At 44.0% G+C, this 27,581-nt stretch overlaps 1 protein-coding gene across 1 annotated transcript in view; it reads left to right on the top strand.

The window, feature by feature from the left end:
• DCHS2 (dachsous cadherin-related 2) overlaps window positions 1–27,581 on the top strand; it is a 269,106-nt gene that overhangs the window by 155,399 nt on the left and 86,126 nt on the right. The window contains exon 4 of the mRNA XM_083171960.1: window positions 24,587–24,823. Within this exon, the coding sequence (XP_083028086.1) occupies window positions 24,587–24,823 (237 nt within the window). The remainder of the gene's footprint in view (window positions 1–24,586; window positions 24,824–27,581) is intronic.

Here is a 27,581-nt window from a genome sequence, read left to right as displayed (position 1 = left end):
CCAGCCCTCAAACTTAAATTCTATAAGTAGTAGTTTGATTCATGAGGTAATGTGCTCCATATTGCATATTGGTCCAACCAGATTGAAGTGGGAAGCATGATTGGTCGTCTGTGGGATCCAGTCACACAGTTTGCAAGGAGGTTTTGCTATAGAAAGGACATGCATATTCTGTACAGTAACTGTGTAGGTTGTGTTTACATAGATGATCCTAGGGAGGATAAAAAAATTGTTTTGAAGTTCACCTAAAGAGGTAAGTTGTCAAGGAATTCTTGAAGGTTTATAGACATCTTTATCAACAATATTTTTAGTAAAATAATGTGAAAATTGTGTTTTTACACATATTTTAAGTAACCAGATTAAATTTTTGATACTTACATAAATAATGGGAAATGCGATCTAAAAAAAAGTTTATCAAAACAGTCAAAAAAATACTGAAATGAGCCGTGAGATCATCACAGGGTTCTCGGTGGATTCTCTACGTCTGCACAGCTTTCTCTGCCCCAAAGCAGAGAAAGCAGTGCAAGGTCCAGGCCAGTCTGATCAGCTATATGTGTCCAATGGACACACAAGCTGATGGGTGGAAGGGTGGAATTACACTCAGGCAGGGCGGTAGCTTTCTGATTTCACAACAGCAGCGATCAAGTCTGAATAACCCCCATTGTCCAAGACACTACACCAAGAAGGGATGGATATAAGAAATCAGTTGGTGACACAACTTCTATTTGCTAAACAGACTACATGAAAGTATTGTTGTTTATAGTAGATTTTGAATTTTTGAATAACCGGGTAGTACATAGGGACATACAATTACAAATAACAGCTGCAACCATTTAAAAAAACGATATTTTGTCACAGACGAAAGAAAACCAAGGCCTCCCTAATAAAGTAGATATAAATACTCAGCGCTGAATTGCCAGCTTTACCCATAAACACATTTTGAAAATAACTTTTCATTGTGCAATTTCTAACCAGTAACATTTCATGCAATGCTATTTATATTACTATTGTGATGATTTAAAACACACTATTTCATATTTAATTACTAGCACATTAAGCAATAAGTAAAGGAATGTTAATTACAAATGATAAATTGTTGTGTTGCATGACTTGTAGTCGACATGTTCCCATTTGTTACAACTCCACACAGCTAGAAATGAAGAAACACAACTGTCACTTTGAAATGTTTGTCCGAATATAAAAAGATGTTCACAAAACGTAGAGTAAAAAGAAGGCAAAACAACAAAGGGAACTGGGAGTGTTGGTTTGGGCGGCCAGATGTGAAGGATTTTTTTGTACTTTGAATTGGACAACTCGCATAGTTTAATAACAAATAGCTTTAGTTTTCCTCAGCTTCTTTAAAGTGTATCCACCACACTCCTAGATTTACTGTGTGATGAACGGAGTTCTAAGTGAGCTAAAAGAGGGGTTATTGAAATCAACAGTCTATACACACTGTGTGCCTCATTTTGAAGCACAAAACTGATTAGTTAAATCCTCTCAACCTGTATTTATATGCCTTGGTATTTAGATGTGTCCATGGTCAATCTGAGAGACAGTACAGCAGAAGTAGTACTGCATCACAGGCACCTCTCTCTATCGGATCAATTTACTAAGGTGGGAGTGATATTGACGATGGGACCATAGCAACCAATCAGATTCTGTCTATTATCTTCTAGAAAGTGCTAAATAAATAAGAAGTAGAATCTGATTGGTTGTCATGAGCAACATATGATCCTCAATAGAACTCCCATTGTATTAAATTTACCCCATATGCAAAAAAAAAAAACATGACTGCATTATAACCCAAAATGGCTGAAACAGTTCTATATATCAGAATAGACTTAGGGGCAGATTTACTGTGTTTCCCCAATAATAAAGGGAAACACAGTATAGGGCAGTGGTTCCCAAACTGTGCACCTAGGCTCCCTGGGGTGCCTTGGAGCACTTGCAGGGGTGCCTCAGGTTGGTGGTCCAGAACCAAATCAAATTATTTATGGCCAATGAAACAGGCAAAATCAGTGCTTGGGGCTTCCAATTATAAAATATGTGGGAAAACAGAAGTGAATCGTGTTCCTCACCACATAAGTGGGCCTATGGATGACATTAAAGCACAACTTATTTCATATATTTTTTTTTTTATTCTTGGTAACAAACTTTGGCCTAGGGGTGCCCTGAAAAATACTCTGATACTCTAGGGTGCCGTGATTCAAAAAAGTTGGGAACCTCTGGTATAGGGGATAATAAGACCTACCCTTCCTTCTTCAGAACGGTCAAAAATAAGCCCTAACCCAAAAACAAGACCTAGCTAAATCCCCATTCTGCACGATCCCTGCGGTACACTACAGTGTTCCCGAAAAAAAACAAAAAAACAGTGTCTTATTATCGGGGAAACACGGTACTAAGCCTTGGAGAGTGATAAAATGGAGCGAGATAAACTTCCAACCAATCATCTCCTGTCATTTTGTAAACACAGCATTTAGCATTGTAGCTAGAAGCTGATTGGTTTGTAATTTATAACTCTCCAAAGTTTAGTACATATGCCTCTCAACTGATATGTTTACAAAAGGTGTCTGATACCTTCTGTGCTGCATCCTAGGACACCCCCCACCCCCACCTCATGGGGTTGTGCAATTGAGAAAAAAAGAGTTATGCACCAGGACAGAGTAATAACATGAACACAAAAGAGATACAGTATGTGGTTCAGGTTATAATCTACAGATACATACTTAAAGTGCATAAAGAGAACGTTATGTATGAACAGGGTAGAGTGTAATTGGAACAGATTGTCTAAGGAGGTGAGTTTTCAGACAATCGCTGAAGCTTTGGAAGTGAGAATGTTATTTGCATGTCAGGTGGTGAATGTGGATTAGAGTCACACATAGGGTGACATTCTATGGAATGCGAGAAAAGCGCATATATTTATCGCACTCCACATCGCCGCACTTCGCACTTTCTGAATTCACATTTTTTAGTCATAATTCGCATATTTAATGGGATGCGCATTAGAGACTAAAAAGTGCGATTGAGTGCGATAATGGGCGAATTTTCGGCATGAAAATGTGCGATTTTTAGCCATGAAAATGTGCGCATTTGAGCTTATGTGCGATTTTGGGTTTGTATTAAAAATAAAAAATAAATTGCATGGGGTCCCCCCTCCTGAGCATAACCAGCCCCGGGCTCATTGAGCCGGACCTGGATCCAAAAATACGGGGGACAAAAAGTGTAGGGGTCCCCCGTATTTCTGAAACCAGACCCGGACTCTTGGACCGGTCCTGGTTCCAAAAATACGGGGGACAAAAAATCTGGGGGTCCCCCATATTTTGAAACCAGCACCGGGCTCCAACAGCCCGCAGTGTCATGCCACAGCCGGGGGACACTTTTTACATAAGGTCCCCCGGCCGTACCATGAGCACCGTGGCTGGTCAGCCTTGGACGGGGTACCTGGAGGAGTGGGGACCCCCCCAATAAAGGGGTCCCCCCCAAGGCTTCACCCGTCCAGGGCTGAAGCCCGGGGCTGTCACCGGCGTCCCTGGCCAGTGGACGCCGGCCTGATGGTGTAAAATCTTTCAATCCTAACATTGCTTTATACAGGAGAGCTACAAGTCCCAGCAGACCTCCCCCACATGCTGGGACTTGGAGAACCACAAGTCCCAGCATGTGGGGCATTAATGGGCCCGCTGGGACTTGTAGTCCACCTGTAAAAAAGAATGTTAAAAGAAAACGCACACGGAAAAGTAAAACTTTATTACATACACATCCACACACCTCACTTTTACACCCACATACTCACCGATCAAGGATCCAGCGCTGGTCTCCCTTCTGCTGCAGAGCCGGCTACCCCCGCACTGACAGCGGGGACAACCGGCTGTCTCCGATGCAGCTAACAGCTTCTGTCGCGTTGTACCAAGCACATGCAACTATCCATAGACTTCTCTGCGAATACTTTGAAAAAGTCCAGAAATGTATTGCACTCCCTTGGTACAGAATGTCAATTATCAAGTGACTTTACTCTGCGTTTCCCCTGCATGAGTATTGCTAACATTTTGAAAAACTTAGTAAAACAGACATTTGTTCATATCAAGTCTAAATAGTGTACTGTATGCTTATAGGAATCACTATGTGTGACATATGCTTAACTGATTATGTATGTGAATTATTAATGGATCACTGTCATTTGTCAGGACCATATATAACATGTGGTTTAAGGAAAGTTTTAAAACATGTGGTTAAAATTGAAATGAGATATTGCTTAATTCCTTCGATATTTTATACAACTATCAGCAAGCATTTGCATGATACTGTTCACTAAATTGTGATAGAGAGACAATTGCACAGCAATCGGCATAGGTATATCCGTGGGAATGGCCTGACTGAATATGTTTGATAATTTCATGTGATGGTCTGATGGTTTGTGCAGAAACGTTACATCATTGGGAATGGTAAATAGTACAATTGATAGAATAAACAGGATACAGACATAAGCATGATTATCAAAAAGGAAATATGTTTGTTATGGAAAACCCATTAAGCCTTCAGGTCCCTAGCTTTTAATTAAATTTGAACATAAAATATAAAGGTTAAGTTAAATATAAAGTTAGAGCTGCACAAGTTCATTCTATGCAAGAAGCAACAGTAGAGTCTGCATGAAAACTCAATATTGATTTTCCAATCTGGTAGTCTGATTGCACGGGCTCCCCCAGAGGATTTCCTGAGCATGCTGCTGATCTCTAGGTGTGCGCCGGTGGTGCCTCCAGTGGTGCACCATCTAGCAGCACCACCCACAAGGCTGTTCCCCCCACAACTCACTTCCCCCATTGCTCGTACGCCGGAGCCACCCGCCACCAATTTCTCCCCCCACCGATCGCCTGAGAGGCTGAATACTAAAGCGCCCAAACAGCTGAACACCCTAGAGTGCCAGAACAGCGCAGAAGAGCAGCGGCAGCCCATTCAGTGGTGAAGTGCAGTGGTGGCCCCTTCATTGGTGAGCGACAGCCCCAACCCTGGGAGGTTTGTCCTGCCCCAGAAAATTCCACCACTAAAGGGGTTTTAAAAGTACAAATTGCATCTTGATGAATTTGTGGAAGCAAGTAACATGAGGCCACCAGCATACCAAGAGAAATATTTTTATTTACAGGGGCTTTACACTTTTGGTCAGTGTAACCTGATGCAATGAATCATCCTATCATGCATAATTTAAATAATATAATGGGCTTAATGTAATAGGAAGTGAAAGACAGTCACAAGGCACAACCAGGTTGGTTGGCCAACTCTTGTCTTGCTTATAGCAACCCAGTACAGCAGTGCCAGAGGGAAAAAGCAATGGGATTGCCTGTAGTATCTTTGACTGACAGGTAGGACTTACAATTGGGAGTCGCTGACTGTCACAGTGAAGCCAGTGCAGTCGCAGACTGCATCTGGCTCACTGACACTGAAAAGGGTGTCAGATTTTACCAGGGAGTGCTGCAGTCCTGCTGCCCATAGGTAAAATCCGCCACTGGTGGTAAGGCATTCACTATACTTTTCTATATTTCTGAGGAATAAACCATATTCATTCAAACACAAAATAACAATTTACCTAAACCTATGCTGATGAAAGTAGTGGCATATGCAATATTTCCATGAATTATGGTGGTTTAAAATGCACAAGGACTGATATTCGTCCTTAGAAGTTAGTAGAGGTCAGTGAACGTAATGCAGTATTACATGTTCTCTAGTAGAAGGTCTGCAGAAATCCTTCGGGGAACTTGCGCCTTGAGAGTCATTTCCGAACAATTGGCTTATTCAATGTGTGTTGGGCTTTTGATGCATAAAAAAAGTTTGAAACAAACACATTGGCTTATTTATATTTTACTTTTGTTAATGGCGTTCTATAATAAGATCACTTGGCACAGCATGATACGTTTAAATATTTGAGTTATATATAAACCTTTGCGGTGGATATGTTTTGAAGCTAAACTTAACTCAAAACTTGAGTGCTTGATCCTGCTTGTTTTTCCATTAGGCAAAAATATGATGTATTTAATATGAAACAGCTGAAGACGTTAGATGATAGCTACACAACTTGGTTACAGTTCAGTACGCCAGAAAACATGCTGTTTTATATTATTTCATCAAAGGTACAAATAAGCTTCTGACCCTGGGCATGTTTATATATTTGCTCCTAAAACCCGACCTTGTTTTTTCACTCTCACAAATATGACACATTACGTCTGCGAGAGAAAATATCACCGCTTGTTTACCTGGCTGCAATTTTATTGCAGAGTGATTGGAAAGTGGAATTATGGAATAAAACACAAGCAAAACATAGAACTTCGAAACGTCAAAACACTTATTCCCACATCCTCCCTTAACATAATCTATGGAAAGCTGATTGTCAATTAGGCAAAGGATTCAGCATTCATGTGCATGTCTGATTAAAAAGCATGACAATTATGCCGGTTAATTAACTGAGGTTCAAAAACATCAACACTGCAACAATTCTAGCGTTGCCGCTAACAGTTTATCACAATTGGGGAAAAAAAGCATTAATGAGGGGGGGCGTGGCCTAGCGTTAGGAGAAACAGGTCGGACATAGCCTGGGCTCCTGCCTAAATCACCCCAAAACCCGGACAATTACTACTCCAGACTGCCCCACTGCGCCTGAGGCTCCAGCCCCTGTCCTGGGAGACCCTCCGATCAGAGGTAAACAGCGCTGCGGAGCCGGGGGTAGGAGTAATCCTGCCCTGCGGGTTGCGGCCTGTGCCTCACTGAAGCCGGGGACTAAATTTCTGCCTACTGCCGGCTCCCGAGCTCCGGGTCCCGCGAGCGGCGAAATCGGGACTCCTGAGGGTGCCGCTCGGCACAACAAGGTTGGCGGTGCTCCCCCCTCCCTCCCAGACATCCCCCCCCCTGACCTGGGGTTAACTGCACGCCGTGGGGAGCCTGTAACTCCGGCGTCTCTCCCCTTCCCCTGACCCGGCGGCCATCTTGGAAGCGTGTGTGCAGAGACTGCACACACGCTGTCAGTATAACTAGAGAAGCAGGCTGATAACTGAGAACCTTGGGGCTGTGTGGGAGACCCAAGCCCTGCCCTAGCAGCAGCCCAGTCCCCCCAATTGAACCATATTAATAAATATCAATATTAATAAATAATGGGGGCGTGGCCTGGACGTGCAACCAGCAGGACACGTCCTGCACAAGCTCCTGCAATAAAGCCCCAAATAATCCCTATCGGTGCATCTAAAGACCCAGCGACAGCTTGAATCCACCCCCCGTCACCCCACTACCACCACAACCCAAGGTGAGGGTTCAACGGTGACAGAGGAGGCCCTAGACTCTCTTGAAGCCGCGGACTGAAGTGAGCGTCCTGTGGCCGGAAGCTGTGCTCTGTGACGGCGTGGAAGCCGGGCCCCGGAGCTTGGTGCTACGGCGCTTTTTCCTTTTACCACACTGTTGGTAATCGAAACTAATACACTGGGGACCAGACCCCATGACCATGACCTGATTGAGCTAGATGTGTGTCTGACGATATGAGATACTGACAGGCCACGGGGGGAGCCATGCGTTAAACCACCAAAAGATATAGCCTAGTCTGGACAAAGGGCCATCAAACCGCATGCTGACCACTCCCACATGACAAAGCGACGCCGCAACAAACCATTGGCGCAGACCCCAGCGAGACCATCACAAGTACAAGCCTTCTGCTCCCTGTTTGGAACTGCTACTCCAGACCCTGCTGCAACAGTGACAACATCTCCCGCAATCCCTACGAGTACACCCACAGACGGCCCATCGACGGCACCTCCTTCTGTTCCCAAGCCCAAAGCCACAATGGAAAATTCTGATCTTTCAGCTATACTCTCCAAACTGAAGGAGATTCCAACCCGCCAGGAAATGCAACAGGACCTACTCTCCACAGAAAAAAGGCTTCAAGAATCTATGCAAGCCCACATAACAGCCATCAAGTCAGACGTCAAACACGTAGCAAATAGAGTGGTCCTGTTGGAAGAACAAAGCGAAGATGTTGATACCCGCCTGTCCGACCTTCACGACTTGGTATCCCGCCAATCCAAGGCCCTGCTAGAGATGGGTCGCAGGCTAGATGACGTCGACAACAGAGGGAGAAGAAACAACCTGAGAGTCAGGGGTATTCCTGAAGACGTCATGCCACCAAACATTGAAAACGCCTTGACGAAAATTTTCAATGAACTCACTGGCTCCGATCCAGAATACCAGTTAATTTTCGACAGAGCACATCGTGCCCTACGGCCCAAGGGAGCTCCGTCAGAGAAACCCCGCGATGTCATATGTAGACTTCATTATTTCCAAGAAAAAGAGGAAATTCTCAGAGCTGCTAGACGTTCCCCAGTCATCAATTTCAACGGCCACAACATCCAAATATACCAGGACCTCTCCTGGTCTACCTTACAGCAGAGACGCTTTCTCCGACCCATCACAGAAGAGCTCAAGAAACACGACATCAGGTTTCGCTGGGGTTTCCCGATGAGTATCCAAGTAAACCACAAAGGGACATCAGCCATTCTTCAGGACCCTGACGACGTAGAAGACTTTTGTGCAGCCTTAGGCATCACTGCCCCTCCACTTCCTAATTGGCTCGACCCAGCTGAACTTTCCACCCAACCTAAACCTCGCAGGGAGCGATGGCAATCAGCGCACAGAGTCAGGAGGAGAGTTCCAGTGAAAAATCAAAGAGAAACTTCGGCCGCCGGTGAAAACGATCAAATACAGCAACTACCGAACCCAGCTGACACTCCCGTCGCAGACACGTGAATATGTATTGTTCCCCCCACTGTCTCATGATACTCCTGTTTTCTTTCACTTTTTATTTACAATACAATGTCAGTATGCTATATGTTTGCCGTTTTGTTAGGTGATAGGTATATTTGTTTCCTTATGAAACACTAGTTACAGTACTGGTCTAGCATGGGTTCTTTCTCTAGTTAATCGGAGAACGAGACATGCTTTGTTAGCTCCTGGAACTTAACCAGTTCCGCTCTTAGCGAGGCTACCATCAGAATCACTACCGGTTAAGCCAACGTTCTCCCCTTACTCTAGCCCTATCTACACGCCAGTTCTAGGTGTTTAAATGTTCACTCTGGGTGGTTTGCCCTGGTTCCCCCAAAACCCCCCCTGCTCTGCTGTACACAAGTAGAACATGGGATCCCGACGGACTCCCCTGTCTATAAATGCAGAGACTATCTCTTTTCTAGACTCCAACTGTTATACGTATAAGAAGTCAAGTTTTCCCCTTACCTCCCCTTCCTCATGTGCTCTACCTAAACTTCCCCCTCCCCCCCCCCCCCCCCCCCCTGAGATGTGGTTTCAAAGGACAAAGATGTTGTGGCTCCAAACACCATGGCTAATTTAAAAATAATATCTCTAAATGTGAAAGGTCTCAATATTCCCGAAAAGAGATCTAGAGTTCTCCACTCAATGCACACTGAGAAAGCCGACGTGGTATTCCTACAGGAGACACATTTCAAAAGAGGGGCTGCCCCGAAACTTTACTCCCGACATTTCCCTGTGAGCTATTGTAATGACTTTACTGAAGCCAAATCTAAGGGAGTAGCCATTCTCTTTTCTAAAAATTTTCTCCTGTCTGAAATAACAGTAACTCCTATTGGGGACGGTAGGGGGCTGTTGGTTAAGGCTACTATAGCCAATCAAGTCTTCACATTTCTCAACCTTTACCTCCCAAATAAAGGCCAGATCTGCTTCCTAAGGGAAGCACTTGAATCAGTGGAGCACACAATTGAGGGAGTATTGGTGACGGGAGGAGATTTCAATTGGGCTATGGAACCCTCTATAGACGCGACAAATCCTCAGACTAAAACTTCTAGCAGAGACCTAAGACGCTTTAAGACCCTTTTACACGATTTTCAGTTAATAGATACATGGAGACTATTACACCCTAGAGATAGGGACTATACATTTTACTCACACCCTCACAATTCTTACACGCGAATAGACTACCTCTGCCTGGACCACAGGTCTCTGGACCTCCTCATAGAGGCCTCCATTGGGCAGATAGTTGGATCTGACCATGCCCCAATCACACTTACCCTGACACTACTACATCCCCCTACTCGCCACTGGAACTGGCGCTTCAACGAACAGTTCCTAAGGGAAGATGATTGTCGGAAGCAGCTAAAAGACGCTATAGACGACTATATAGGCACTAACTCCACAGACGATGTTTCCCCCGTCTCAATTTGGGAAGCACATAAATGTGTAATCCGTGGCAAATGCATCCAGATAGGATCCTACCTCAAAAAGAAAAAAGCAGAATGCAGAGAGGCGCTGCTTGCTAATATCAGGAACTTGGAGTTGATGCATAAATCCTCCCTGACACCCGATATATTTTTAGAACTCCAAGAAGCCAGATCATCATTGAATAGCTTATTAAATGAAAGTACACGTAAGGCCTTCTGCCGCTGTAGACATAAATACCATAGATGGGGTAATAAACCAGGTAAACAACTAGCAAGAGCGCTGCGTGCCCAGAGATCCTTAACTTATATAAAAGAAATGAAGGATACTGAAGGTGCGCTACATGCCAACAATTCCAAGATAGCTGAGATCTTCCATAATTATTACACAAACCTCTACAACCTCTCCTCCCAGGGGCCCCCCAGGGACGCACTAGCACACGAGCAAGACATACAAACATACCTCAGAGACATACACTTCCCTACCCTCCCTACTGACCTAGCGACTTCACTAAACGATCCCTTCACAGACACAGAACTACAACTTGCCTTGAATTCAACCCCGTCGGGCAAAAGCCCAGGGCCGGACGGCTTCCCTATAACATATTATAAAGCATTCCAGAATAAACTTCTACCTCTCCTATTGCGTGCCTGCAACGCAATTTCCCCGGAGGCTCCCTTCTCCAGCCAATCCCTCAATGCCCACATTACAGTCATACCGAAAGATGGCAAAGATCCAGCACTCCCCTCTAGCTATCGACCCATCTCCCTACTAAATGTAGATGTCAAGCTCTACGCAAAATTAATAGCAAACCGCCTGTCCCCTTTGGTGCCCTTAGTGATACATCCAGACCAGGTGGGGTTTGTCCGAGGGAGAGAAGCAAGGGATAACACCATCAGGGTCTTTGACCTGATCGCTCACGCACAGTCCTCGAGTACCCCCTCCATGCTCCTTTCCACCGACGCCGAGAAGGCTTTTGACAGAGTGGACTGGAAGTTCATGGAAATAACCCTGAGACACATGGGTTTGAGTGACTCATTCCTACATAAAATACTTGCTCTCTACGGATCTCCCTCGGCTCAGGTAAGAATCAATGGCATGCTGTCCAAATCAGTGACTATCTCAAACGGGACAAGGCAAGGATGTCCATTGTCTCCTTTGATATATGTTATATGTATGGAGGCCTTGGCGAGAGCGATCAGAGGAAACCCAAACATAAATGGACTAACTGTGGGGAAAGTGAACCATAGACTGGCCCTATTTGCGGACGATCTCCTGGCGATTATAACAAACCCCGTAATATCGCTTCCAAACCTCATGGCGGAATTCTCCCGCTTTGGGAGATTATCGAATTTCAAAATTAATTACACAAAATCCACTGCCTTGAATATCTCCCTCCCAGCCGCTACCATGACGGCTTTAAGCTCCCAATTTCCATTTTCCTGGCACCCGTCCCACATTAAATACCTAGGTATCTCTATACCAGTTTCCCTACGGACAACAGTGTCCCTCAATCATGCACCACTACTGCGAACCATTCGTAGAGAAATGGCACAGTGGGCTACTCAGAAATTCTCGTGGCTGGGTAGGATGAACATTGTTAAAATGAATGTCCTGCCCAGGTTTCTCTACCTTTTCCAGACTGTCCCATTGAAACTGCCTGCCCAATACATTGGAGACGCGCAGAGGGCGATAAGCCGATTTGTCTGGGGAGGTAAGAGACCCCGGTTTAAGCACTGCTACCTCTACCACAGAAAATCTAGGGGGGGCCAACAACTCCCCATGCTGCAAGCCTATCATCAGGCCTCAGTCCTAAATAGAGTCCTGGACTGGTCAAGGGCAGACACAAGCACTAAACAGTGGGTCGACCTGGAGATATGCTCCTCGTCCTTGAGGCTCCAGGTGGTTCCCTGGCTCACGAACATACCACGCTCTAAACATCCCACGGTTGACCCTACATTAGCTGTATGGAAAACCATCCGATATAAGCTTGGCCTTTCCTCTTCTGACTCCCTACTACTCCCTTTCATCGACAACCCAGACTTCCCCCCGGGGACCGCGAGAGGGGTGACCGCCAACTGGCAAAGTAAGGGGTTAACTAGGGTGATACATTTAATAACAGGAGGAAACGTCAAACCTTTCTCAGACTTAAAAACAGAAAAGAACTTGCCTCAGACAGACTCCTGGTTCTATTTCCAGACGCGGCACTATATCCACTCGAGGAGATCCAATGCAGCACTAAAAAAAGAGCCTACGCCATTTGAGGTATTGTGCTTCCACCCCTCAGATCCCGTGCATGTGGTATCAGCAATCTATAAGATTATCTTGCAGGGCCACTTTACTGACCTCCCCTCCTTCTGCACGGCATGGGACCTAGATCTCTCCTCTCGAGGAATTAAAATAAACTGGGAGAAACACTGTGAAAACATGGCCCAGTGTTCCACGAGTCTAGAGGTTGTGGAAACGCAATATAAACTGCTAACCAGGTGGTACAGATGCCCCCCCCTGATACATAAATTCTTCCCCTCGGTGTCCCCTCTTTGCTGGCGCTGTGGCCTGCAGAGGGGGACCCTGATGCATATATGGTGGGAGTGTCCCAGGATCATGACCTTTTGGAAAACTGTTATCCAGTTTTCCTCGGATATCCTGGGTTTCCAGGTACCCAAGGGGCCTGATTTCTGGTTGCTCTCCCACACCACTATGCCTCCGGCAAAATACAAGCGCTCATTATTAAAACACCTTAACAATGCGGCGAGGGCAGTGATACCAGTCCATTGGAGGTCCACAGACCCACCTACTCCATGGGAATGGTTTCAAAGAGTGGATTTCTATTGCGCCATGGAAGACATATATTATTCGGCTTTAGACAAACAATCGGCTTACGTGGCTACGTGGTTACCATGGCTTGAATTTAAATCGTCCACAACATACAAAAACCAACTACCGGCTGATATGCTCCGACTGTGACCTGTATTCAAATACACCCCTTCGTATAGAGACTGAGACACAATAGAACCAATAGCCTCAAATCGCTCAAACTAAATAGCACCACTCTCACGCAAACCTCCCTTCCCCCCACCCCCCCCCACCCCCCCCCCATCCTAATTCTTTCCCACTTCTCTTGACCCCCTGTCTTGTCCACTTACAGATACCTCCTATCTGTCTTTGTGGTAAAGTTTGTTAGAAGAAATTAAAGAATAGATTAGACTAAAGGGCAATACAAAACCCATTATCTTCCTCGCATTCTCTTTCTTCCTTCCCTTTCTTGTTACCGAAGCGGAATCGCTATTGCCAAGACTTGTTGTATTGTAATTGCCCATTCCTGTCTCATTGCAACATTTATCCTGTCTAATCTGTTGTATCCACAACTGTTTGTACCGTTTTCTTTTATCCACATATGTCTGCACTGTTTTCTTTTGTCAACATTTAAAATCAAAATAAAGAATATATAAAAAAAAAAAAAAAAAAGCATTAATGAGAACATCAAAATATTATGAAGACTTTATTTCTTCGGCATTCTGAATATCCCAATTAATATTTTATCGTGACAGAAAGTTGTTACTTATACACAAAACTTTTTTCTACTAAAACAAGAACAGGTGTTTATTTGCTTTATTGTTGAGCATAAGGCATAAGGGCTATTTGACACTATCTGATTTCGACCGGGCGGCAAAAAGTCGGACAAACTTTGTCCATTTTTTTTGCCGTAAGGCACAGCCTTTCACATGCACCAGTTTTTAGCTGGATAAATGTTGTGCTTATAAAAAAAAATACATAAAATAAATGATCACATAAAATATAAAAAATATTTAAAATATATCTACATCTATTTTTTCCATGCTTGGCAAATTAACTGTGTGGGGGCAGTGTTTCAATGTGATGTCAAGTTAGGGCGGGGAAAGCTGCAGTAGTACACCAAAACCGGTTTGTATATGTGTGTGTGTGTGTGTGTATGTGTGTGTGTGTGAAAGGTCCCATCTGCCTGTGTAATATACTGTACTGTCATGTTAGGATGGTCTGGCCATGGATCGGCAGCTGTCCTCTTTTGTGGATACATCCGTCTGCTACCTGGCAGCCGAGCCGTGGCCAGACTGTGTAAAAGGACCCTACACCCCCATATTATGCATTAAAAGCCCGGCACTGCTTTTTTTTGCCCTCCAGTGTTTTGCCTTCTGACTTGAACTGTATAGTGTGACATATTCCTGTGAAATTCATGTAAAGAATGTCTCTTTGTGTGTAATTATTTATGCAAGTGACAGGCAAGTACACATTGCTCAAAAAGGAAATAGGATTACTGTGAGAGTTTTTTTTCTATTGTTTTACATTAATCTAGTGAATAGTGCTTACAAGGGAGTGCGGTTCCCATGGTTGGGCAGCTTAACATGTATTTCAATATTTCAATCTATCATATGGTGCATTCTGGGGGAAAAAAGAACATTATTGATGATGTGGCAGAAGACAGAAACAGAAGAATTCTATAGGGGTATAGGCAGGGCTATTTTTCAGCAGGCTCCAGCAGGAACTGAGGCCCTTATTCTAGTTCACTCTTTCTGACAAAATCCTTCTTAGATGGACAAAACCATGTGAACTGCAGGTGGGGCAGGTGTTACTTGTGCAGAGATAATTAGATTTGGGTGGGGTTTTACTTCAAAGTGAGATCTATATTGCAGTGTAAAAATAAAGCACCCAGTATTTACCCTGCACAGAAACAAAATGACTCACCCAAATCTAATTCTCTCTGCACATTTTACATCTGCCCCCTGCAGTGCACATGGTTTTGTCCATCTAAGAAAGATTTTGTCAGAAAGAGTGAACTAGAATAAGGGCCTCAGTTCCTGCTGGAGCCTGCTGAAAAATAGCCCTGGGTATAGGGGTGAATTTACTAAAAAATGAAAAGAGGTGATACTTACCATAGCACCCAGTCAGATTCTGTCTATCATTTTTTAGCATGCAATAGAGAAATGGTACATAATATAATTGGTTGCTATTGGCAACATCCCCTCTTTTCATTATTAAAATGGGTACTCTTTACCTAGAACGGCGCCCGTCGTGCTGATCGCGGGTACATTTATGTATGGCCGCGCCGCGACCGACGCGATGCCCGCGATTTCCCATTGAAACCAATGTTAAACATGAAAATCGTGTCGGTCGCGTCCGGCCATAAATGTACCCGCGATGCCCGCGACGCGATGCTCACGATTTCCCATAGGAATCAATGTTAAAAGGCGCGATGGACCCGATTTTACTGTTAAATGCCTCAATCCACCCGATTTGGCCATAGGAATCAATGTTAAATGGGCCACAGAGCCCATTAACCCTTAAATGTCCCCCCCAATTTTTAACGCCACCCCACGATCCACGCCAACCCGAAGCGTGGCGAGCGCAGCGAGCCCGCGAGGGGCGGCGGTACGCGTCCTCCGACCTTTTCATGCCCTACTATCCACGTCGGCGTGGTGTGAGAATATAATAGTGTGGCGAGCGCAGCGAGCCACCGAGCCCGAAGCGTGGCGAGCGCAGCGAGCCCCGCGAGGGGACGCGGATACCTTCACAGTTATGCGCGTCCCCTCGCGGGCTTCACAGGTGTCCGTGGTGACGCGGACACCTGTGAAGCCCGCGAGGGGACGCGTCTACCTGTGAAGGTATCCGCGTCCCCTCGCGGGGCTCGCTGCGCTCGCCACGCTTCGGGCTCGGTGGCTCGCTGCGCTCGCCACACTATTATATTCTCACACCACGCCGACGTGGATAGTAGGGCATGAAAAGGTCGGAGGACGCGTACCGCCGCCCCTCGCGGGCTCGCTGCGCTCGCCACGCTTCGGGTTGGCGTGGATCGTGGGGTGGCGTTAAAAATTGGGGGGGACATTTAACGGTTAATTGGCCCTATTTGGGCTGTGTGGCCCATTTTACATTGATTTCTATGCCCAAATCGGGTTCATTGAGGCATTTAAGTGTAAAATCGCGGTCAATCAGGCTTTTTAACATTGTTCCCTATGGGAAAATCGCGGTAATCGCGGTCATCGCGGGCATCGCGGCCATCCCGATTTACCCGCGATGCCCGCGATTACCGCGATGACCGCGATTTTTACCCACGACGACCGCGATTTCAATCGCTGGCGCCGTTCTAGGTAAAGAGTACCTTAAAATGAATTTACCTGTCAGTGTCTGCTTGGACTCAGTAAATTCTGTGAAGTTGGTAGGACGGTGCTTCACAGTATACTGTAGATGGAAAATGACTCAAAACACACCAGGAAAGTAGCCCTTGAGTTTTTTTAAGGAAAAGTAATCCAATACTTTCCAATGGCTGAGTGAATCATTTGATCTCAGAGAGATTCGGCATCCATTTCAACTATACTATAGGCAGAAATACCCATGAACAACAACTAAAGACATCTACAGTAAAGGCCCAAAAGGGTGCATAGGTGCAAAATCACACATCTTTATCTACCTATTAAATTGCATGAGATCTGAGTCTAAGAATACAAAGCATATCAATACATGTTGCCTACTCTGATCACCAGTCTACGAGATCAGAAAGGGGGGGGGGGGGGTTAGCATCAGGCTGTGGGAAGGGAGTGATAGGCCTAAGGGGGGAAGGGGGAGGTAAGTATACCTACCTAACTCCTGTCGAGATTCCCTCCATCGGGGTGCCTGCGTTGGTATTCTGAATGCCGGGATCTCAAATGTTGGTCATCTGTATGTATCTCAATATGATTGAAAACTTGCAGCAGGGCCCTCCTTCCTCCAAGTGTGTCTGTTGTTACCCAGTTTGTTTTATCACTGTCTACAATTGTAAAGTGCAACGGAATCTGCTGCGCTATATAAGAAACTGTAAATAAATAAATTATATACTGTGTAAATGGTGCACACTGATAGTAATCAGGGAGATCTGAAGCACCCTTGAACGTTGCTTTAAAGAAGCATTTAGAAAAGTAAATTTTTAAGAATTTTAAGTGTATTAACTTAATTTTAAAATATATTGATGTATTTATCATGGTGATTACATTTGCTACACTTCATGTGTGATACACACTGTACATGTAACCTTGAGCATTCCACAAAATAAGCTAAGATGATGATAACAATAATATTTGCAAGGATGAAGCACAGCACTCCAAGGATTAATAAAACACCAACATGTTTATTAGGTATATAGAAAAAAAGAATTATTAGTCATATAACCTACTCTTTATCATTTATGGATAAATGGATATGGATAAAGGGCACAAAGTTGGCCAAATTGATGTCATTTTTGCTACTGTCTGTGCCTAATGAACTTTAGAATACTATGCCTTTTCCATAGATAGAGTGATTACCTGTAACATTAATCTGCAGTTTCCTTCCCCCCCTCTACCATACAAAATAGTTATCTTTCCGTCTTTCATACTCCCAAGCAGTTGTTTTCCCCCTTCTCACCCTCCTCTGCAGTTCTCTTTTCCCCTCCCATCTCCCTCTGCAGTCCCCTTTGCACAACCTACACTCCTCTGCAGTTCTCTTTCCTCTCCCACCTACCCTCCTCTGCAGTACCCTTTTCCCCTCCCACTCTTCTTTGCAGTACTCTTTTCTGCTCCCATCCTTCTCTCCAGTTCTATTTCTTTCGCCCACACTCCTCTACAGTTATAATTTCCTCCCCAACCCTCCTATACAGTTATCTTTTCCTCCATTACCCTCCTCTACAGTTCTCTTTCCCTCTCCATGCACATCTACTGCTCCCCTTTCCCTTCATTTCCTTTCCCTTACAGTCTCTACTGAAGTGCCCCTTTCTAAATAATAATTTTTTTATTCCTCATTTATGTGAAGTCTTCTGAAAAATAAATGCTATAGATGTTTGAATTGTGTTGAGTAATAATGTCAGAAAATATCCTCAGCACAAGGGTGAGAAACTCTCAGCAGTAAAGGAGTTAATCCCATCTTCAGCCCTGGGTGATATTACAATAACAATCTGTCCACCAACACCTGTATGGAACACATTCCACAATGCCTCATTTAGACTTGCAGACATAGGGATATACTGTATTTTCAAAGATACAGCTTTTGTAAGCAGCCGCTTCCTTGCAGTCGAAAATGGAATGTTTCACTCCCAACCGCTGTCTTGTACATTTAGCCCACAGGGGTCAATTTAGTTGGGATCAGCAAGATGATAACAGGGCGAATTCGGGCATTTGTAATTCAATTCCAAACTTTCACAGCAAATTCCCAATTTTTTAGTGTGCTCTTTCCTGAAAATGCGAAATGTTATAGATATTCTTTATTTCAAAGTAAAAACAGTGAAGTACCATTGGTGCACCCCTTCAATGAATATTCGTGCACTTGGATGGGCTAAATGGTAGAAATTTGTTTTCATGTGAATTTATCTAAAAAAAACTCGGTTTGGTTATGTTATATGGGAGATGTATGTAGAGACATTGTAGTGATGGGAGAGGGGCTTAGTACTTTGGGGTCCATGGTGATTTCCTCTCTTTTTCAAGCACGTCTGCTAGTTCACTTACACAGAAACATAGAAAGATATTAATTGCAGATAAGAAACACGTTGGGTGACATTAAATGGGATGAGAGCTTTAGTCACTTTCCAAAATCACCCATTATCGCACTTTTTAAAATCGCATTTTTTGCAGACAATTAGCATATTTAATGAGCTGTGTGTTCCGGGCAAAAAGGTGCGATATGGTGCGATAATGGGCGATTTTTAGTCATAAAAATGTGCGATTTTTAGTCATAAAAATGTGCGAATTTGAGGAAATGTGTGAATTTGTGCTAAAAAAAAAGAAAAAAAAAGGTGTGAGGTCCCCTTCCTGAGCATAACCAGCCCTGGGCTCATTGAGCCGGACCTGGTTCCAAAAATATGGGGGACAAAAAATCTAGGGGTCTCTGTATTTTGAAACCAGGTCTGACTCAATGAGCCCAGGCTGAGGAGGGGGGACTTCATGCCATTTTTTTTTTAAATTAACTTTTACACATTTTTTAAGACATGACCATGCACAGATCTCAATGATCTCTGCATGGTTCTGGCAAATTCGCCTGTCAGAACCTTGTCTGCATGTGTGGCGATTTTTAGTAACATTTTCCAGTTTTTGCATCTCATTAAATATGCTATTTGTATACTTTATAATGGGAAAACATCTGGATGCGAGTTCCAGCGTTACTAAAAATCACACCTTCAGAATTTGGCATTTTTCGCAACTCATTAAATATGCGATTTTGGAAAACCGTGCAATTTCTGACTTTTTGGCAAAAAATTTGCACAAATCAAATTTTTGCATCTCATTGTCACCCGTGGTCTTCTAGTATGCCCTAAACACACTTATACACATACACACTGGACTTATTTGTAACCTAACCTATTTTTGATTTGTGGGAGGAAGCTGGAGAAAATTTATGCAAACACAGTGAGAAGTACACTTACACATTACACCATCTGGGCTGCCCTTAAAGTAGAAAAGCAGTGTGATCTGCAAATCTCTCCTTGATACATTCATTGTGACGATGTATGCAAGTTTTGTGATGCAAGTTTGCTTTTGAAAATGTGCTTCAAATTGAACTGCTCCCAATGAATTGTAAATAATACCCCTTTTAGAACAAAACGCCGGGTCGCACCTGGCTTTTTGGACCCTGGTTAAAGCCGGGTGTGACCCGGCGTTTAGGGGCATTTACACCGGGCGGGCTTAAACGCCCGCACCCCCCTCCCGCCCCTTCCCGGCGCTTGAAGATGACAGCGCGATGTCATCTTCAAGCGCCGATCGACGCCGCCGTACCCGGAACGCTGCTGGGGGCAGCCCAGCACTAAGGTAAGCTGCTAGGCTGCCCCCAGTCCCCGCGCGCACCCCCCGCCATTGGACAGGAGGTGAATGGATGCCGCACACAGGCATCCTTTCACCTCCCTCCCCCGCCGCCGGGGTGTGGTATGGGACTCCGACAGTCGGGATCCCGACAGTCATTATCCCGACGTCGGGATCCCGACTGGCCAGAGTCAGACAGCATGGCGAGTGCAAAAAAGCCCCTTGCGGGCACGGTGGCTCGCTACGCGAGACACCTATTCTATCCTCCCTTTATGGGGGTCGTGGACCCCCACGAGGGAAAATAGCCGGTGGCCGTCGGGCACCCGGCTGTCGGCGTTTTGACAGACGGGATCCCGACGTCGGGTAAATGATTGTCGGGATCCCGACTGTCGGTAACCCGTCCGGCACCCCCGCCGCCGCTGCTGTCTGCAGAGTATAGCAGACAGCAGCGCCGGCTGTCAGTGTCAGACTGACAATCCGTCCAACCTGCAGACGCTGCGGTCCGCAGGTTGGACGTTCCCCATTCATGTAAATGGGAGCCGGGTCATCCGACCCGGCGTTCCCATTTACACCGCCCTCTACCCAGGTCCTAGCCGTGTTCTACCCAGGTCAGGACCTGGGTAGAAGTCCCGTGTAAAGGGACACGGCGTTAGGGATTTACACCGCCGAAGATCCGGGTCTGACCCGCCGCTGACCCGGATTTTTCGGCGGTGTAAAAGGGGTATAATTCATCTCAACCTGTTCAACCTGTTCTCCACTGTGCATGAGTTGGACTTTGGTGTTCTCAGAAGAGGACCCAGCTCTGCAGTGGCCAGAGTTGTGTATCCCCTGGTTGTAGTATACAGTTGTGAATGCGTCCATAAAAGAAAACAACCCTCAAACAACCAATTAGTATATTTGTGGTGTTACAATTACTCAGCCAAGGCAAAGATCAGGTTTCAGTACAGTTGGAACTGCTCTAGTCCTAGCTATGGTAACACTGTTGTTATGCTGGATTAGCAAAAGAGGGGCTGATTAGTAAAGGGAACAGAAGTTGAAGGACAAGTTATTGATCCAAGTGATTAACTTAATGAGGGAAGCACTGTAATTATAACAGCATGCAGTAACCAGAAACTACTGTAGATTGCTTTCTGAGAAAAACTTTAACATTCATATACTGGCTTCATACATGTATTTGTATTAGTGTTACCTTTGTAGATATCTTTTAGAAATTTAATTTATTAAGATTGATCTCTTGTTCAGATTTGCATTAAACTGCAAATTCTCAATGATTCTCAAAATATATTGATTGATATCTTTATTGGGAATGTTTAGCTATTTGTTAATGATTATCTTAAGACATTATTTTAGTTACAGGACAATGGCAGTATATATAATACCATATACAAAATGTATACACTGATGGTTACGTAACAGTAATGTATCAAATAGAGTGTGCAATTATTTATTTCAATTTGTTAAATTGGTAAATTAAGACATTATGAAGGACAGAGCCGGCCCTAGCCTAAATGACGCCCTAGGCAAGATTTTGGCTGGTGCCCCCTAGTACCGCCTCTAGTTCCGCCTCTCACCCTGCTCCCCTTTCCCAGCACCATCAACCCTCATCATAGCAGTCATCATTTTGGTGCTCCTACCCGCAATATTTTAAATAGAAACAGTGCACACATTCGGTGATCAGCCCAAACAGGGGTGTGTTCTTGCTGGGAAGGGGCATGGCCACACAATACTACCCCCAATTCAAATTATGCCACACAGTAGTGCAACTTTATTCACATTATATCTTGCGATGGTGTCCCCTATTCACGTTACATCACACAGTAGTACCACTTTACTTTATGTACATTACTCCTCACATTATTCACATTATGCCCTTAGAAAAAAATCGTGAGAAAATATTGTATTTTAAGCACCTCCATGGCAAAGCAGTGTGTACTGGGCAGAGGAGAAGAACTGCAGCTGCTGCTGTCACTTAAGGGGAGGGGGCCCAGGGCCCCCACTGGGCCCTTCCATCAGACTTTGACCTGGGTAATTTGTACCCCCTACCCATTTCTCTCTGTACCCCTGATAATACCACACAGTAATGCCCCTTACACATGACACACATTATTAATGTCCTTATAACCATAATGCCCCTTACACATTATGCCAACCTTTATTAATGCCCTTCATACACATAATGACACACATAATGCCCCTTACACATATGTTGCATATTATTAATGCCCTTTTACACATGACACACATAATGCCCATTACACATATGTTGCACATTATTAATGCACTTATACACATGACACACATAATGCCTGTTACACATGTCGCAAATTATTAATTAATTTATACATAACACACATAATGCCCCTTACACATATGCCGAACACTATTGCACAACCAACCCACCCGCAGACAGCACTCGCACAGCCGCTAACACTGTGACCTCTGCCTCTGCTTGTATACAGATATTTCCTCATACATCTTGACTCAATAAGCCATGCAGCTCCTGGACAGTTCTGCTAACGTTGGGTGCCTTTTTTGCTAAAAATTCATCTTATTTGCATTGTTATGACCAGCACACACAAGGAGCTTTCAATTATTAAAATGATGCCTATATTCTGTGTGCGACTGTGGCTGTACCTGCATACGGAATGTTATGTTACAGTGATTTCCATGAATACACTTTCATATGCAGATACAGCCTCACTCACACACAGAATATAGGAATGCTGCATATCATTTTAATCAGCAGAAGCTGCTGATGCCCCTAGGCATTCCAAATGCCCTAGGCAATTGCCTAGTTTGCCTATGCCTAAGGCCGGCTCTGATGAAGGATGGATGGCTTATAAATGCTATGCACAGTTAGTTTGGGTTAATGTTATTAACCCTTTGAGTGCCCGTTGTTCAAATTATCCACTAAAAAACGCCAGTGTCGCTCACATTTGTTATATAAATTCAAATAAAATGTGTTGTGCAAAAAAAGATTATATTTCCTATACATGGTGAATATTACAGGTCATTATGATGAATATAAATGTTTGCTTGGCAATTTTTACACCTATTTTGACAAATTCACTTGGCACTCAAAGGTTAAATGCAATTAATGAACCTGCAGCTGGTCTGGACATAAATTGCTTCTGATTTTAACAATATTGTATGTGATATTTCTTACATTTGCTTTTTAGTGTTAAATATAATTCTTAATCGCAAAAGAAATTTGTTTATTGACAACAGATTCTATGAATGCTTTTACAAACAGTCCAGCGGCACATTCCACCTCAATACAGTGGGGGAAATGTACTACGACGGGAGTTCTAATTCACAGGTTGCTATGGGCAACCAATCAGATACTATCTAGTACTGTATTTTCTAGAAGGTGCTAAATAATTAAGAAGTAGGTTCTGATTAGTTACCCATAGCAACATCCTTTGTGAAATTTAACTCCCATCTTAATAAATTTCACCAAGTATGCACTGAAACATACCTCATTGCCATTAACGTACATGTTCAACTTATTGTGATTCCTCTCTACGTTATGTTGTGGTTAGTGCTGCTGTAAATAGTATTAGGTATAGGGCTCATAGGGTTCGTAACTAATCCCGTTTAGTTCAACTGCATCTTAAAGATTTTCAAATAATTTGTCTACTAGATTTTAAGGTTAGTTTGGGTGACAAACTGTTGGTCTTATTTGGCCATCTGCCTCCTGTCTGATAGAATCCTGGCAGCTAGTGAGTGACCTTAGCTTCAAGTCAACATTTAATATTCAGTGTCTGAAAACCTTTTTATAACACCATGACATGTGTTTCTCAAAAAAAAAAAAAAAAAAAAAAGTGCATCTTATAGTAATTGTGTTTCATTTGATCCCATGGAAAATCACGTATAAATCACAGTAATGTGAATATACACTTGCTTTGGAAACATATTTTATGGTTCAATTTGCAAAGCTTGACACATTGGAATTAGACCCAAAGGAGAGATAGCTAAAATATATCTAAAAGGTTAATTGGACAATTATTGCACTGTACTAAGTCAATTCCAATACGGTCATGACAGTTGGAATATTTTTACCATTTTTAGAACATAGACATTTCCTAAAATAATTTCTTTAACATATACTGTAATAAATTGAGACGTGAACATTCTATTTTAAACCTAGACTACAGATTGGCCCAAAATGAAAAAGTATTTTGGGGCATGCACAAATTTATATGTAAAAGGAGCTTTACACTGAGAAATGATGATTTGCATTGAATGACATCTTGCTATACAGAAAATCAGCGCAATTTCCTATATTGTTGGTTTTTTTCTTGCCACTCCTAACCCTTTCAGTGCCAAGCGAATTTGTCAAAATAGTTGTAAAATATGTTATTTGAATTTATATAACAAATGTGAGCGACGCTGGCATTTTTAGCGGATAGTTTGATCATCGCTCAAAGAGCGTTTGGCACTCAAAGGGTTAATAAAAACAACTTTTAATTTATGTTTGGTAGTCCAAAATGCACAGAAAATGTGATTGGTTGAGCACGATTTTTTTATAAGCGTGCAGACATGTTATATTATGTTTTGTATAATAAATGTGTTATTTATACAGTATGCGTGTCTTTCCTGTTTAGGAATCATCTATTTGATCTCTGCCCTAAGTCATTTGGAAGATTCGCAAGTGATCATCTTTGTATGTGCTCGGGATAAAGGAGGTCTTACATCTGCTGTGAATGCGTCTGTCACTGTAAACATTCTAAAGACGGCTGTGGCACCAGCAATTTTTGAGAAATCGCGCTACACGTTTGCTATTGCTGAGGATGCTCCGCAGGGGAGTACTGTTGGTACAGTGAAGGCCAGGGAACCTTTAAGTGAGTACCTACAGTTCTCAGTTATCAGGAATATAACTACAGTAGACATGTTAAATGTTTGAATTTCATTGTGATGCTTTATTTGTATGGTGTTCATATAAATCAAAAAGGTACTTGTGTATTATAGCGGCGCCCCCGATGTACATCGCGCAATGTTTTTATCGCATCGCATGCCATGCACCCGATGGCATGCGATGCGACGCAATTTTGGCCCCCTATGCGATGAAACATTGTATAAGCACCCTAAAGGGTGCTTTTAAGCACCCAAATGGGTGCTTACAATGGCCCTTATTCTGATCGGTGCGGATATTCCCGCATTCTTACGGTGCGGTCCGCACGCCACGGTGTTTTGCCGCGTGCGGCCATCGTCCGTAGAAACGCCCACGTGTCCTCCGCATTCGGACGGACTCACTCTTTAAGAACAGGGCGTGTTTACGGACGACATACAAACCATGCGTGTGCGGGAGAAACACTCCGATTCGGCACGGTATTACAGAGTATTACAGAGTATGCTCGGGAATACCGCATCCGAACGGGAGCCAAGCGGTGCTACCGCACGTAAGCGGAGGATTTCCGCCAAACAACCCACTATGAAGTATCTTCTGCAATACATCACATGACCCACTTATTCAATTACCTACCCTCATAAAAAACAGCTTATTTGTAATTGGAATCAATTAGATTCCAATATATCCTTACAAGCATGCCTAACACATGCATAGCACACATTAACCCTTACAGCAATGTAAGTGCAATGGTTTCTATTACACCCTGTGTCAAACATTATAAACATTCTACACATATACTATTTAAAGTGCTAATAAAACCAACAACTGTGAACTTGCATAAAGAATTTATTAAAATATCTATTTAACATAATGAAAAAAAAAAAAAAGGAAACATTAAATGAGCAGGTCTTTTAGGTCCTGCAAGTCGGCTTGAAGGAGCCGGAGATGGTGCTCTGCTCGCAGGAGGGCCCCACGCACCCCCTCATCTGCCGGTGTGGTGTCATCTGTGGGCATGTCAAAGGGGCAAAAATTAGTCATGTTATTCATGCATACATTTCACATACTACGACATAAATTGCACAAATGCTAGGTGACATGTGTGTATATATATATATATAGAGATATATATCTATCTATGTAGAGAGATAGAGACACACATAGATAAATATATATGACACATACATATATACATACATGCAAACTTATTTACTACATACTGTCTATTTTGCCCTCGACCCTTAACTCTGCAGAAGACATAACAGTCATATTGTTTCTTCTCAGTCACAACCCACCCATGACTAACCAATGTCAAGCAGGTCATGGCCTACGTCAATAACAACTTGTCACAATCTGCTCAGTCTAAGTTCAGTGATGGTTGGTGGCATGGGAGTTATGCAAATGTCAGGAATGCACAATACACATCCTCTAAATCATAATTCTGTCTAAACCAACCTACAATTCTGTGAGTGACAAAAATAAATCAGAACTACAGGGGGGGTTTAGGTAGAGGAGGCTCCGGGGACACTGCCAGCTTGTGACGCCATTCCAAGGTAGGCCGGCCCATACTCCATTTCGAGCATACATCCTACAGTTTATAAATAACATTCACCAACAATATCGATGCCACTATTTGATGGGTCATAATCTACGCTTGCAGCAGGTGATTTTAATCCACAAATGATCCACTCATCCCTTTACTCCTGGATCCTGTTTAACTACAACGGTTATGTGGCAGTCCAAATGGACCTCCAACCCATCCCACAAACCTGTGTAATTGAGAGGTGTCCTGGATGAAAGGGATGCCTTGGACTCCCCATCTAACCCGTACCTGTATCTGTAGCTACCCACTTTGGGGTCTATATGATTAGTATGTGCCCAAAATTTTTAATCACCAGTGCTACATAACATATACCAGTACAACTACTTCATGAATGATGCATTATGTAAACATACCGATCTGCGGCGAGTCCGGTGCCTGGCACGCCTCCTCCCCCTCGGAACTTGATGTGTCCGGGGCAACCGTGGCCTCCTCAGCCCCCTCCTCCGCCATCTCCTCGACCACAACAACCTCCTCCTCCAACTCCTCCTCCACCTCCTCCTCCAACTCATCCACCTCCTCCTCCAACTCCTCCTCCACCTCCTCCTCCAACTCCTCCTCCACCTCCTCCTCCACCACCACCAGCACCTCCTCCTCCACCTCCTCCTCCGCCACCAACACCTCCTCCTCCGCCACAAACTCCTCTTCCACCTCCTCCTCCTCCACCTCCTCACGCACCACCTCCTCCTCCACCATTTGCTCCTCCTCCACTTCCTCCTCTTCCACCCTTGCCGCCACCTCCTCCTGGGGGTCTTGGGCCTCGTCCTGGGCCAGGCCTGCCTCCGCCTGTTCACGGGCCTGTCGGGCTCGGGCTCGTGCTGTGTGGTAGAAAAAAACATCATGGTCAATGTCGGCTCATTGGGGCACATTTATTCATCCATAACAAGACATACATGGAAGGGTGATAATGATGGCAAACGATGCAGGAAAGTAGCTCCTTACTGTTAATGGACTCCAAATTGTGACATTTAAATTATTATGTGATTGTTAGTCATTTGTTCACACATTACAACCCAGGCATTTATCAATGTGTAACACATATTAGATTGGGCACATTGTATGCATCAGAATCCTCAATGCTATGGCATGACATATAAAAGGCACATGACTGCATGTTAACCAGGAAGAAGCACACATAAGAGTCTATGGACTT

This window comes from Crinia signifera, chromosome 1 (assembly GCF_055691185.1).
Source record: "Crinia signifera chromosome 1, ASM5569118v1, whole genome shotgun sequence".
In the NCBI taxonomy this organism is placed as follows: domain Eukaryota; kingdom Metazoa; phylum Chordata; class Amphibia; order Anura; family Myobatrachidae; genus Crinia; species Crinia signifera.
This window is presented reverse-complemented; position numbering and strand designations above follow the sequence as displayed.